Below are 14728 nucleotides of genomic sequence, written 5' to 3'. Positions count from 1 at the left end.
AAAAACCAACCACCATTAACAGGTAAAAACAACCACACAACAGGTGATCAACACACACAAGCTTCAAAATCTTCGGACTTGCCATTAAAGTAAAATTTCCAAACTCACCACACTGAGGATCATTTCACATATATTAGCAATTATTGATTTCCCTTTTTCAAAGAATGACTTCCAGGCATACTCAACCAAATCAGTCCCCCAAAACCAATCTAAAACAGTTTCTTATCTTGTCTATGTGACAAAACGCCCCTTGAGAGAAAGACTAAAAAAGTAACTTCAGGAGAAAACCAAACTCAAAGTTCCAAAAAAATTAAAAGTTACAAAATCCAGAAAGCTCTTTGCTCTGCTGATTGAAGTGAGTGTGCAGCAGCAAATCAATGCAGACAGAGAACCTGCACTTGGGATACAGCATCCACTGGCACAGGCAGCAGGGTGCTCTGCCTGCAATGGGCTAAGACAATGCCCTGTTTGCAAACCCATCAGTCAAAGGAGGGGAGGCAAGGCAATGCTGCTTTTGGGGTTCAACCTTGCTAAAACCAGGCTCATCAATCAAAAACTCATCAATCCCAAAGTTAAATGGCCTGAGGGTGAGGAGAGATGTGGCAGAGCTGACAAAATATCTGATAAAGCAATAGACAAGTGATAACACTACTGATAAGGTGCCTAAAGCTGCTGAGCTGGCAGAGCTGCCTGGGGACACCTGAAGTACAGCACTTCATCCCAGAAATGTGAGAGCCATTTTTGAACAGGCTCTTGACACACCCTCCTTGCAGCATGTCTGGAGATTCCTCCTTGGAGTGGGGCAGGAATCTTTAAAGCCCATCCAGTGCCACCCCCTGCCACAGGCAGGGACACTTTCCACTATCCCAGTTTGCTCCCAGCCCATCCCAGCTGGCCTCAGACACTTCCAGGGATCCAGGGGCAGCCACAGCTGCTCTGGGCACCCTGGCCATGGCCTCCCAGCCCCCACAGCCAAGCTAAACCTACTCTCCATTCCCCCTTGTCCTGTCACTACAGTTCTTGGTGATTAAAGTATGTGCATGTCCAATTTACTGCTCTGCAACAAGAGAATAAGAGGGTTTTAATAGTAGTTATTTCAGTATCATAAATGTTACTCACATTTCCTACATCAAGTGACAGCTCAGAACTTTAGCCAGCAGCTTATAATTAATCCAAGAAGTTTTAAGGTATTTTTGTCTTAAAGTTTGATAGGCAATATAAATCTAATAAATTATTTACTGTCCAGTAAGTGATTAGTTCCATTTTATGGAGCCTCCATGGTTCAATATTATTCTTATACTATTATCCACAGCATTACTACTCACACTTGTCATAAACCAACCTGCTCTCTATTACCTACTTATAATTAACAAAACACTATTTCTGACAGAAATGAGCAGAATTTCAAAGTTGCTTTCAAAGAATGCAAAGTTTCCTAAAAAATCAGTTCACATTCTGAAAGAACTGTGCTTGGTGAAAACTAAGCCTTTATTGAACCACATGTCCTAAAACAACTCCCTGCCTTCAGATATAGAACTCAAATAATTCTGCTCAGGAACAAACACTGGTGGTAATGGCAGGAACAACTCTAATATTAAGGATGTTATACTTATGCTCTGAGCCTATTTTTAGAAAGAGGTTAAACTGAGATATTTCTCCAAATAAACTTTATTTTTTGGAAATTACTCTGGCTTTTACCTATAACCATAAAACAGAGAAACAACAGTAGTTTTTGCATACTTAATAAACTACTGAGTAATACTCAGAGTACTTTCTAGTGAGTACTTTTGAAATACACTGAAAGGTTACTGGAAATATATTTTAAAATGCATCTCAATATGCTACTCAATTTCATTTTTTTCTCTTTAAAAAGAAACAGATAAAGTTTTTCCCTTGCTTCTGAGCACTCAGTCTTTGTCAGGGTGCTGCTAGGGCAATCATTCACTATAACTGAAAACCCAATTTGCTGAGTGGAGTTAAAAGAAGTCTTCTGCCAGTTTTAATTGCAACAATGATGAAAATTATAAAACTGGAGTCAGAGCAAGGTTATTCTAGTGCTGCCTTCATAAGCCTTAACAGCTGCAGAGAGCTCCCAGAGAGCTATTTGTAGGGGAGAAAGACCCCCAAATTGGAAATCATGGAAGGGAGAGAATGGCAGAAATCTCTTCCCATCCAAGAGTGCAATCACCAGGGACTAATACTTGTTCATTAGTTAGAATAGCTGAAAAGCCATTCAAAGCAGAGCAAAGCTTTATTTTGCTCTTCTGACAACCCAAAAGGAAAACTATTGATGAAAGCAGCCTGATTTTCAGACATCTGTTTGCCTTGAACTGATAGGCAAAAAGCCATGTCTCAGCTGAAAAAGAAACATGGTCTTAGTATATCAAAGAAACCTAAACTTCTTCCCAGTACATTAGCCCAGGATTTCATCCTGGGAGAAATAAGCCAGTGGTTTGTAACAATTTCTATACAGAAATAGAAGAGGGTGGCGACACCTCTCAGAACAGTGCACTTCCAGTTTCAAGCTACAAGCAGGATGGGTTTTTGGATGGGTTTCATTTGGGGGTTTGGTTTCTCTGGAGTGATGCCTGGAAAGGCTGACCTGGAAGAGAGACTAGACAGAACAAAAGGAATAAAATGGGTATTTATTGAAAGGATCCCCCTTGGTCAGTGCAAGAGCCTGGCTGGGGCTACACCCAAATCAAATCCAAGATGGATCCCAGTCATGAGTTTTTATACTTTTGTAAGTTTTGCTTCATCAGCATCTTGGGGTGAATTATCCATCCACAGCCTCAGGTTATAAAGTCTCAGCCCCTGCTTGCCCCCTTCCTTTAGCCATTGTTTCTGCTTTTTGGGTTACAGTTGTCCTTGATTCTATAGCTGGGAAGGGACTGTTCCAACTACTCTGTGAAAATAACTTACTAACACCTAACATGAAGCTTCAGAATTACACACCAAGCAGCAGAAAATATAAAAAATATAAAAGTCAAAACTCAAGCCATCAGGAGAGTGTTGGTTTCGCTTTGGTGTTTTGATGAACAGTTAAAAATCTCAAATCTCAATCCTGGAAATAAATGTTAACTGACCAAAACAGACTCACCTGATATCTTTGATTTTCCTGGTATATTCCTTAATAGTCACACCTTTTAACTGTAAATATCCCCAAACTGTTCTACCATTTAAGAAGTGTATTTGTATGGAGTAGTATATAACCAGAATTTTATTGTGCATCCATCTACATAAATCAGAAATTAGCAGGACATTCAGAGAACACAACACTCATCCAGCCCTTGTCACATAAATGGATTTCACAAGTACCAGAAAATTGGATATGACCCTTACACAACAATACATTTCACACCTCAAATGAATGATAATAAGCAACCAAATTCAAAATAGTAAAATAAACAATTTAGTTCAGTCAAATCAGTGCAATCTCTTTTTATTTGCAATTTAGATGTAGCTACTTGAAACACTTTCCAGATCACAACTTGTCCCCAAGAATTGTCTGTCTACCAAAAAGAAATACTGTATTTCAATCATTTTTCTACCAAGACTTATAATCACATTTAAATTAATTTTTCTGTTTACAAAATTCACCTCTTGATAAGGGTAGTGCACCTCTGCATGTCCTACAGACAACTTTTGCATTTATCTGAAGCCTTAAAGTATTTTTCACTCCTTCCAAGGCTGCCATTTTGAATACAAAAACATCTAAAGCTTATTTCATTTTTAAGCTTCTTACTCTGAAGTCCATCAGAAAATTACATTCTAGCATTTAAATCAGCCAATATGAAGTGACTTTAGAAACAATGCCAAAGGATCATTTGAGGGCTGAAGTGGTGCCTTAACTGAAACAATCTTTCCCTGTTTGCATCAAATCCAGAGTCCAGACACTCTGACAGCTCCTTCTACTGCACTAAGCAGCTTTTCACAGCACTTTCAATATAATTGTACTCATGGACCAACCACAGATTAGTCTACAATGTTACAAACTGTACTTAAGCAGAAAAGGCACCTGCAACACGATATTCACAGGTGATAAAAGATCAGAGTGAAAAGGAAAGAAACCATCCTGAACAGTGCAATGAATGACAGCCAGTTAGTGTCACGTTAGGGTGGAAACAGGATTAGGAGAGATGAGAAGAGAAAGGAGAGGATGCCACTGAAGAGGGAGGAGGGGAGGAGGTAGTTGAGGAAGTTCAGCTAGCCCAGGAAAGCACACAGGTCTCTCCTTGTCCAGGCACCTCACCTGGCTACCCCTCTTTGCCACAATTTCACACAATTTGTGCTTGAAAATTAATGATCTATTGGAAATATGTGAAATACTCACTGAAAAATGCAGAAGGAATTTGGGGAGGAAGTTTCAGTACAAGTGCAGGTGTCCTTTGCTCCAGTATTCCTCAGCACTTCTTAAGTAACTGCCCATGCTGTTTACCCAGGAAAATCCAAATTCCTCCTGCTCTGTCTTACTGCAGTCTGAGAAAATGCTACCAATCAAACCCCATGTTTGCTTGGGGTTATTAAAATAAATTATTTAGCTATTCTGATGAACTAATTTGCATATTAGAGGAAGATCTCCTTTTAAAAGAGGACACATACTGCCTATCCTAAGACAGCAATCTTCCAAGAAACCCAAAAATATGAACTCCAACTACAGATGGGGTTTTTTAAATCCTTCTCCTTACAACAAGAAAGCCATATCAAAGAATTGAAGAAAAGGTTTTCCTTCACTACTTCAAGATTTCTGTGGGATAAACTACAAAAATAACAGTGCTTTCATATAAACCAAATCAACACCAGCCCAGTTAGTTTCATGGTCACCAAAGTCACACCAAAAGCACAGACAAGCAGAATGAAAGAAATATGAGAACAAACCACTTGAAAGATGTTTGGCATCAGGCAAAAACATTTCTCATACAGACCTGGCACTACAACTTGTCAACAGTGAATGAAATGACAAAGGCACTGCAAGAAAAAAACACCACAGGGTTGATGCTTAAATAAACACTAAATATGAATGGTCAGTGAACAAATAAAAGCCATATGGGCTCCACAAGCTTTGGAAACCAAAGGTGAAAGCCAGAAACACCAAGGAGGAGCCCAAGCTGTTGAGGAAGGCTCATCTCACCCTTTAACTATAGGATGACACACGGCATAAATGAGATCAGCAGTCCCCATAAGAAAAATGAGGACTTTTGATACAGCACAGAAATCTGATTCTAGAAACAAATCATGGTTGTTATAGATAGGTAATGTGACTGACTGGCTTGAAGAAACCTCAAGTTTCTTCTCTTTTCCATTGTCCTCACTCACATCAACAGATGCTATTATGACTCATCCAAAAATCAAATTTGACTTAAGAGAGACGTGAGTGGAACATCAAAATGGAAAATGAGGGTTAATTGCTAGAGCCAAATGACTTACAGAAAAAGAAAAGGGGGTTTTGTTATAGATAGATGATGTGATGGATTGGCTCTTGTAATTAATGGATGACTATTGTATGTTAAGAGAAGTTTTATTGATGTAGAGCTATGTTCTTGTGGTTTGTTGTTTAGATATCCTCTGTTCTCCCCATAGTCCCCTTCCCCCCTTGGTACTGCTGTCCCCAGACAGCCTTGGGTGTGACAGATCTGTGCAGGGAGCCTGTGCCATGTGCCCCTTGCATGGGATGGGAAAAGCTCCTTGCTGGGGGGTATGACAACACCTGGCCTCCATCAAGCTGCAAGAAAGTGAACTCTACTAATAAACAGCAAAGAAAAGGTGACTGACAGATTTTGGGAGGGGCCAGGGTTGGCTGATGCAACAGCAGGGGTACAAAAGGCAGAGCAGCCATTTTGTAGATGAGCACACGGCACGTGGCTCTTTCCTTATTCAGTCCTTTCTTGGATTTAAGGTTTAATAAACCTTGGAAATTTTAAAAGTGAGCATCATTTCTCACAAGGTGTAGGAACACAACAGACAGGACACGAGGGGACACGGACACACACAGAAGGAATCAGTCAATAGTAACAATTACAAATCAGGATCTACACTTTCCAGAGTTTTAGCAGAATCCAAAGCTTATTGCAATGACTAACAAGGATTATTCCTCAAGCAGACAGAGCAATAGGCTGCTGGCTTCATGCCACTGAGTGCAGCAAAACAAATCTTACAGGTGAAGAAATTCAATTCTCTATAGAAATCTTGAAGTAGCAGTTAATCCTGCTCCCCAAAACAGACTATTAATACTTATAAGTGTGCTAATGCAAATGCCACTTCTAGTTTATATATATAATTAATATTTGTCTATTGATATAATACAAGTATGTTTTTTCACAATACATATTTCAACATCCTGATAGAGATTATATTTTCCTTTTTACCTTTTTAATCTGTACAAATATACTGAAGACTTTTTAATTTAAATCAAAAGGAAAAAAAGCAACAGTAAACATCTCACCAACCCATTCCAGGCTGTAATTACTTATGCATATACCTCTATGAATTCACAGAAAACACACTTCAGCAAATGCTAACTGCACTCAGGCCTGCTGCTGATCAAATAAGGATGATAAAAGCACACACAGACATTGATGTATACAAAGCATTTTATACAACTGTGTATGGTGGTTGTTTCTGACTCATAAAGCTTCTGTTCACGGGTGACTTTTTCAGCAAAGGAAAAATGGTTTTCCTGCAGTTTGATGTCCCATGGTCACATCCCCATGCCAAAGTGGCATGGTAAGATCAGCCAGAGAGAGAAGGATTTGTGAGAAAAATTTGAGGCAGCATGTACTTTTTCTAGATCTCTAAGTAACACAATTGTGTGTGACAGACAAAGTGATGGACAATTCACAATTCCTACTTGGATAAACACATGCAGAATAAAATGCTGCACAGTTGGTGCTGACTAGAACAACACCCCCCCAGTCAGGAGACTCGTGACTCCACACAGAAATGCTGCTCCACAAAGGAAGTGGGATTTCCACTTGGTTCTAGGAGAAACACTTCAGATTTCATAAGTGTGACATTTCCAATCAATCTGTAGCAGATTGTTTACTGCATATTTGAAAAAGGAATGTGATTACAAAAGGATTTTAAAATCTTGAAGTCTTCCATTTTCAAACCACTTTTATAAAAAATTATTATGTCCAGCTTCAGGAGGAAATAGAATTTTCTGGATCAGCATTCTTAGAAGAGGTGACAGGAGTGAGTAAGGGCTGCTAAAGGGAATTCACAAAAACCTCAAATCCATGAAATAACAGACACCTCACAAGCATACACACTGCAGAATGGATAATTATGAAATTTAATGAGGCCAAAGATTTTAAAGAACATTTTTAGTGGATTATTTACTTTTCTTATTAATAATTAACTGTTCTAAGCATTTTGATAAAGTCTTACAATTCTACTCACCTGATTCATTTTGAATTCCTGTTGTGTTCTGAAAAGATACAACAAAGAAATTCCTTTGATTACATGAACCCTAAAAAGAAAAACAGACAATTGTAATATGTACCTATGTACAATTTACATTGAGCTGAAAGCACTCACAGAGCTGTAGTTTCTCTTCCTAAATTGTCTGTAGAAAAGGAACATTTTGCTTTAGAAAAAATCTGCTCCAAGCTACATTTTGTTATTACAGGTCAAATGTGTCTGAATAATCTCAATATGGATATCTCCCATTAATCTTTTCCCTACTTTAAATGGTGATGTAACAGATGTGCTCAGGTAAAATTGTTCCATTTGCTTTTTCAAGTAAGTTAGTTTGCTCAAGACTGATTACTTTAAAGAAATTTAGAAATCAGATCTCTTTAGAATTTTATATCAAAGCGTTATGGAAGGCCTTATGTGGTTTTCAAATTTTAAAAATGTATGTATTGAGTCCCTACTCTTCTATATTGGAAACAGGAAAATATTTCTTGACTTGAGCTGTATTGAGGTATTTTATTACACTAATGCATTTTACATTCCTTTCTAATAAAAGCCTGAGATTTCAAAAGGCATCTGACAAAAATACCTAGTTCAAGTAGGCATCAAACTTGGAAACTCCCAACTTGAGGGAAAACTAATCAGAATGATGTCACATCTAAGGCTTGAGATCAACTCACTTCCTTTCTTTGTTAATGTATACAAAACAGCTTTTTTGAAAATTAGGTCAAAAAACTTTTAGTCCCATTGTCATACAAGATTTTCAGTAAATTAAAGTCCCCCATTTTTGAAAGTTTACTGGTCCCTCATCACTTAAAGCACTTTATTCAAGTGCTGCTATTTCTTCCCTGTCTTTAGTTTGCCAATTGTAACAACGATCAACTGAAATTTTTTACTAAGTTCTCTGCATAAGTATTAACACTTAATTTAAAATAAGTTCAGGCAAAATCTGCTCCAAATAAATTTCACATAATCCCTCACAGCTTTGCACTGAAAGAATTCTTAATGCTGTGCAAAAGTGACAACACTGCCAAGCATCATTCAAATGTTACACTGCTTAAGAAATCTTTAAGAAAAGGAAAAATGTCCTTGGAAATGATATTTCTGTTGTAACAGCTCTTCCAGGATTAACTCTTTTGTCCCAGTGTTTCCATACTATATGAGCATTTAAACAAAGAGCTGAAACATCTGTGTTTCAGCTCCAGCTTTGCAACTGATTCTGAGGGATTTAAAGTTTGCCAGCAAAAACTAGTTATGGGATAAGGAGCTCCATCTGAACAGCTTGTACACATCCAAAGAAAAGCAGTCCTTCTGGAATGCAGTATTGCTAATTCCTAACTTATTTCAGCATTGGAGTCAGAATAAACATCTGCACTTAAGCTGAGGCTGGAGCTGAGAGAAAACCCAGCAATTTTGTTCATTGTGACAAAACCCATGAATGTTGTTTTATAAATGAAATTATTTGTGTAGCAGGAGAGGGTGTCAAATAATTTCCTAGTGTGAAACCCAACTTATTTTTAGTATCAAATGTCTCATTTTTCTATACTGTTGGAATATTTTTATATAATTAATCACATAAAGTAAAAAAAAAGCCAGAATATTTTATGTACACAAGAGCACAGCCTGAGGAGCACCAGGCTGTGGCTGGCATGAGTTTATGTTTTTATATAAACATGAGTTTATGTTGTTATTGTCCCCACCTGCCTTTTTCTACCTTTTCTCCTCCCTTTTACCAAAGATCATCATTCCCTCCATGTCACAGGCTCAGCTGTTGACATGATCACTTTTGAACACAAATCTAGATTTGAAAAGCAGATAAAATCTATACTAATTCAAAAATACTTTGCTTCGAATTCATTGTTCACAAAGAATTTTCGAAACAAAAATAATGGTATTTTTAAAACTTTGTAAATGTTTTATTCAACTTTTATACAACTGGTTGTATCCAAACCTCTCAATGGTATTTCTTAGGAGATGACAACACATCTTAATAAACTGATGTAGTTAAACATTCACACAACACAGTTTAAGCAGATTCCTAACTCCATATTCTTTCAACTACCTATTATCAGTGGAATCACTTGAGAATAAAAGAGAATTAGGTGAGAAATTAAATTTGTAGTAAACCAAAAGCTTTAGCAAGTATTTTTAAAGCTATTCATTTAAAATACACTCTACATATTAAAATTTTATACCTGCAGTTCTGCATTTTTTCCCCTCTTCCACATTACTTATTTTGTTAACAGTGAAAACTATGTGGAAAGCAAGATTATTTGCACTGGAAAATAAATAAAATTAATACTCTACAGAGTGTTGTGTGCAGCCCTAGTTTTCTTTCTAGCTGAAATGAAATGTTGTAAGAACAGAATATCTATAACAGTGAACTTGGGGTTGAACTTTGCTACACAAAATTCAACAAACTCAAGAAAATATGAAACAAATTCTCCAACTGCTGCCCAAACATTAGATCCCAGCATGATCAGTGAGTACCTACAAGGACTTTACTCTCCTCACTGCAAGCAGGAACAAGCCCTGACCCCATACACGAATAAATTCCCAGGTACCTGCAGTCAGGTAAAAAATCCTAAAATCCTAAACAGGATTTCCCAAAAAAAACCCCAAAGAAAACCACACTGCTCTGATGTGTCACCAGGGGACTCTGTCCTCTGTTAAAGGAACAATGGTGGCCACATTAAATCAGTTTTAAAGTTAGCAATAGTTGACAACTGCATTAGTACTTTGAAGAAATCACTCAGCAGCCCCATCAAATACAGGTAACAAGTATTTTCATCCAACTTTTCTTCCAAACTCAATATAACCTATCCTTATTCAAGACCTGGATATTGTTAATAACATTTACCACAGTGAACTGCAGCCATTCACTGACAGTCCTAAGGAAAGAACAATAAAGGTTCTATCCCAAAAGTGAAGCACACACACCAGCAAGCTGAATTTTCAAAATTAATTCTCAGAAAACATTGCCAAGTCATATTGATTTTAAACTACTATTAATGCTCTATCTCATGAGTACAAAAATACTACACACTTACCAAGATATTAAAGCATCTGGGAAAAAAGAGAAAGGAGATCTGCATCATGTTATCTTAAAGTTACAGAAAAATTCCTTTCTATGAAAGGCTCAGTTTTAGCCAACAAATTCTATTTATTCATATAAGAATATACAAGGCATTTGTATTTAAGGGAACATGGTGGTCTCTAAAACAAAATGCTTAAAGCAAAAAGTATTTTTGGCATTATTGCTGAATCTGTGCTTCATACTTTTAAACATTCTCTTAGAAAACCTATAAGTTCTTAGGAATAAAGTCAGCAAACAAAAGCAAGTAATTTTATTCAAAACCAGCATTGCAGATCATCCCTTTCCAACTCAGTCAGATGGAAACAAACTAAGCATTCCTAGTTTTTACTAAGACTATCTTCTGGTTTTTTAAGCCATATTTATAATGTAGGGTTTTTTTTTGAACCCCAGAAACAAAAGGCATTTTGAAAGAGAATGCTGCTTCCAATTCAGAGAAAGGAAAAACCAGGCATGAGAGTATCAATCCTATTTTGGAAGCTGAAAATGCATTAAATACATCACTGCTCCAGCAAAACCCTGTTCATTAGAGAACCAGGAGCAACTTGGAGTTTCCACAGCCTGTTTTCCTCATGCCAGGGGTTCAGCCTGGGATACTGCACAGCTCTTGGCTTGGCTTCACTTTCTAGCTGCAGCACATGGCCAGTTTTTAAACATCAGGACACTTATATGTTTTCAATTCAATACTGAAATATTCTCATCCACGATTTTTCCATGCATTAGGTGAAGTTTGCAAATTTAAAAACATAAAATTTATGTTAACTCTAAAATAAGCACGTGATAGGGCATCCTGTTTCTATTGACAGACACTTAATTGCAAAGACATTTTCAGTTATTCAAGGCTGCCTGAATAAAAACAGAGAAAAAAATGGGCAGACTGTAATTTTCTGAACACTAAAATCTATTACCTATTGTCCAGTGAGAAAAAGGCTTTGCTTACTGCCACGTAACCAAATAAACTGCTACACCTCAGGTAACCAAGATAATAAGCCAAGAAATCACCAGCACAACACAAAACCCAAGTTTATTAATTAAACAGCAACTAGTCAAGAGAAGTCAACAGAAAATAACAAGTCTCTAACAAGTGCAAATATGCAGACATACCATTCCAATCTTAGATATGAGTGCACTTGGACTCGAAAATGCAGTAAAACAAATGAAAATTTTCTCAGAGAAGTACACTGCTGATTTGCTACTACATGAAAAAGCCAATTTCAGTCAATTCTTTTTACAACACAGGACTCGCCCTCCCACTTTTGACTACAGCATGTTTTATACAGAGGTGGAGAAGAAATATTTTTCAGCTCATTTTTCAGCTTACTCTCAGTGAAGAAATAACACATTGGTAAAAGAAATCATATCGTTTGGGGGGTTAAGTATCAGGATCATATCTGCCCTTTCCATGAGAACAAGTTCAACAGCAGAGATATTACAGAACTTTAAACAGGTTTGCCAAGGCAGGAATACATTACTGAATACTCTCTGAATTTCTGTTTCCAACAGAGACACCCAATAAGCAGCATCTCCCTTTTATACACTTTATATTACTTGTTTATCCCTAAGGATCAAGGCTTTTATAACAGTGAAATGGAGATAGCACTACACTGCAGATGGACTTCCAGAGCTGTTTCACTCTTACAGAAAAAGACTTTCTGCTTTACTTCTCTTCCATTCCCAAACAAATTTTTAATAGTAAAAACTGGATGTGTTATACAAACACACAGAAGTGTTTGAATACTCTTCCCCACCTTCCATGCTGAGCTGTAGAAAGCTGTTCTGAGAAAACAGGCACCAGCTCAGGAATCTCCAAACACCACACTTATCACAGCATTTCTAGCAAAGATACTGCATCCAAAGTGATGATCTGCTCTTTAATGAACAAAACTAGTGTTTCACTGCAAGTGTCACTTATTTTTATGGTCTGTGCTATGGACTGTGGAGGCACTGCTGTCCCAGCAAATCCTGGGAGCCACATCCTTGAAAACCAACAGGTAACTGCACATGGTTCTCACTGCTGCCCCTGCAAGCCCAAAAGTTCTTTTGTTTCTAAAAAGTCACTCTCTAATCTATCAGTGACACAGATCTCCATCTGAAAAGTGACAATGCTCTCACTGATTCACCATTATGCTTTTCTGCAGTTGGAAGAGCTGGAAATCCCTACACCAAGAAAAGCTCCAAATTCTTATCATACCCATCGTTTTTATTGAAATATTTGAAGTATCAGAAGATAACAATACAGAATAATGGAATGGCCTGGGATCAAAGAGACCTTAAATCTCATCCAGCCCCATCCCCTGCCCTGGCCAGGGACACCTTCCATTATCCCAGGTTGCTCCAAGCCCTGTCCAACCTGGCCTTGGACACTTCCAGGGATGGAGCAGCCACAGATTCTGTAAAAAACCCTGTGCCACAGCCTCACCACCCTCATAGGGAACAATTTCTTCAACCAAAACTTCTCCTCTTTCAGTTTGAAACCATTACTTCTTGTAATCACTACAGTTCCTATTGAGGAATATAATAATTACATGCCATGCTGCTGTACATCTCCAGTTACCCTCATCTATTTAGTATATTTGAATAAGCTGGAAAAGACTTTGCATCCAAAGAACATGCCCAAAGTCCAGAGCACAGGCTGGGAAAAGCAAACTGGGGCAGCACAAGCAGCCCTGCTGTTCTCTAAAGCTGTCCACTGCTGCTCACTCAGATGGAAAATAAAAATAGTTCTTCTGCCACTGAATGATCATTTAGCTAGTGCAGCCATACCACCTTCTAGTCCTTCCTCAACAGCTGAAAACAAAGTTTTCTTTGCTGCTTCAGAATGGAAATGTTGCAGCTTCATATGAATTTGAAACCACTGGAAACTTCACTGAATACTTCAGCCACCTGTCCATGAGATGGTTATCAGCAATGCTCCGCAGGCTGCTCTGGCTTCAAATAAAAAATGCACTTAAGATACATTTCTTGAGCTGTTCTAAATGTCTTACATAAATATTTTTCCATCTCACTTCAAACATTTTTCCCCCACAGTACCACCATGAATTATTCTCCGACTTAGAGGAATAATTCACAGATGGCCATTTCCAATGAGGGAAGCAATTTTGGAGTTAATTCCTTCAAGCCCTCGGCTTGGCAGAGCGTGACCTGCAGCAGCCCCGGGCCCTGCGAAGTGCCGCAACTTCTGCGGGCAGTTTGAACGAGCAGAGTTCCCTCAGCATCGGGCTGGAGCCAGCCCACACTTCCGAGGCAGCATTTTCCAGCTCAAAAAATTGAAAAAGCCGCCCAGGGGACGGAGCATCTTCCTCCAAGCGGCCTCTCTCGCCATCTTCCGCCCTCGTTTTCCCTCCCCGGGGCGCTCGCACGTCCTGGCGGGCACAGGTCCCGCACCTGCCGCCGCTGCCCTCCCGCCCCCGGCCGCCGCCTCTCCGCGGACGCCGGGCCGGCCCCGCACCCGCAGCGGGTCCCGCTCCGAGCGCCGCCGGCTCTGCCCGCCCGGCCCGCCCCGCCCGGCCCGGCGCGGCCCGCGGCCGCCGCCCCCGCTCACCCGGGCCCCGCGGCGGCGGAGCGGCCTCAGCGCCGGCACCGGCCGGGCGCCATCTTGGCTCCGGCCTCGGAAGTGACGTTGGGGGGAGGCCGCGGGCAGGGCCCGCGCGGGACCCCCGGGGCGCCTTCCTGCCCTCATCGTGCTCATCATCCTCATCATCCTCATCGGCTTCATCCCTCAGAGCCCCTTCCTGCCCTCATCATCCTCATCATCCTCATCGGCTTCATCCCTCAGAGCCCCTTCCTGCCCTCATCGTGCTCATCATCCTCATCATCCTCATCGGCTTCATCCCTCAGAGCCCCTTTGTGCCCTCATCGTGCTCATCATCCTCATCATCCTCATCGGCTTCATCCCTCAGAGCCCCTTCCTGCCCTCATCGTGCTCATCATCCTCATCATCCTCATCGGCTTCATCCCTCAGAGCCCCTTCCTGCCCTCATCGTGCTCATCATCCTCATCGGCTTCATCCCTCAGAGCCCCTTCCTGCCCTCATCGTGCTCATCATCCTCATCATCCTCATCGGCTTCATCCCTCAGAGCCCCTTTGTGCCCTTCATCGTCATCATCGTCCTCATCAGCTTCATCCCCCAGAGTCCTTCCTGCCCTTCATCCCCCTCATCCCCAGAGCCCCTTCCCACCCTTCATTGCCTTCAGCCCTTCATCACCTTCATCCCCCGCAGCC

At 39.9% G+C, this 14728-nt stretch overlaps 1 protein-coding gene across 2 annotated transcripts in view; it reads right to left on the bottom strand.

The window, feature by feature from the left end:
* The window catches only part of PRDM2 (PR/SET domain 2), a 51034-nt gene extending 36910 nt beyond the window's left edge, over positions 1–14124 (bottom strand). The window contains exons 1-2 of one of the 2 annotated variants that reach the window (XM_079326372.1): positions 14049–14124; positions 7399–7468 (exon numbers count right to left, since the gene is read on the bottom strand). In XM_079326372.1, the coding sequence (XP_079182498.1) occupies positions 7399–7407 (9 nt within the window). In that variant the 5' untranslated portion in view covers positions 7408–7468; positions 14049–14124. Of the gene's footprint in view, positions 1–4925; positions 4969–7398; positions 7469–14048 lie in introns of those variants that run through there. The other variant, XM_079326373.1, reaches the window with a different exon arrangement.
* Positions 14125–14728: the final 604 nt, after the last annotated feature.

Source organism: Erithacus rubecula (assembly GCF_903797595.1).
Source record: "Erithacus rubecula genome assembly, chromosome: 24".
NCBI lineage: Eukaryota > Metazoa > Chordata > Aves > Passeriformes > Muscicapidae > Erithacus > Erithacus rubecula.
This window is presented reverse-complemented; position numbering and strand designations above follow the sequence as displayed.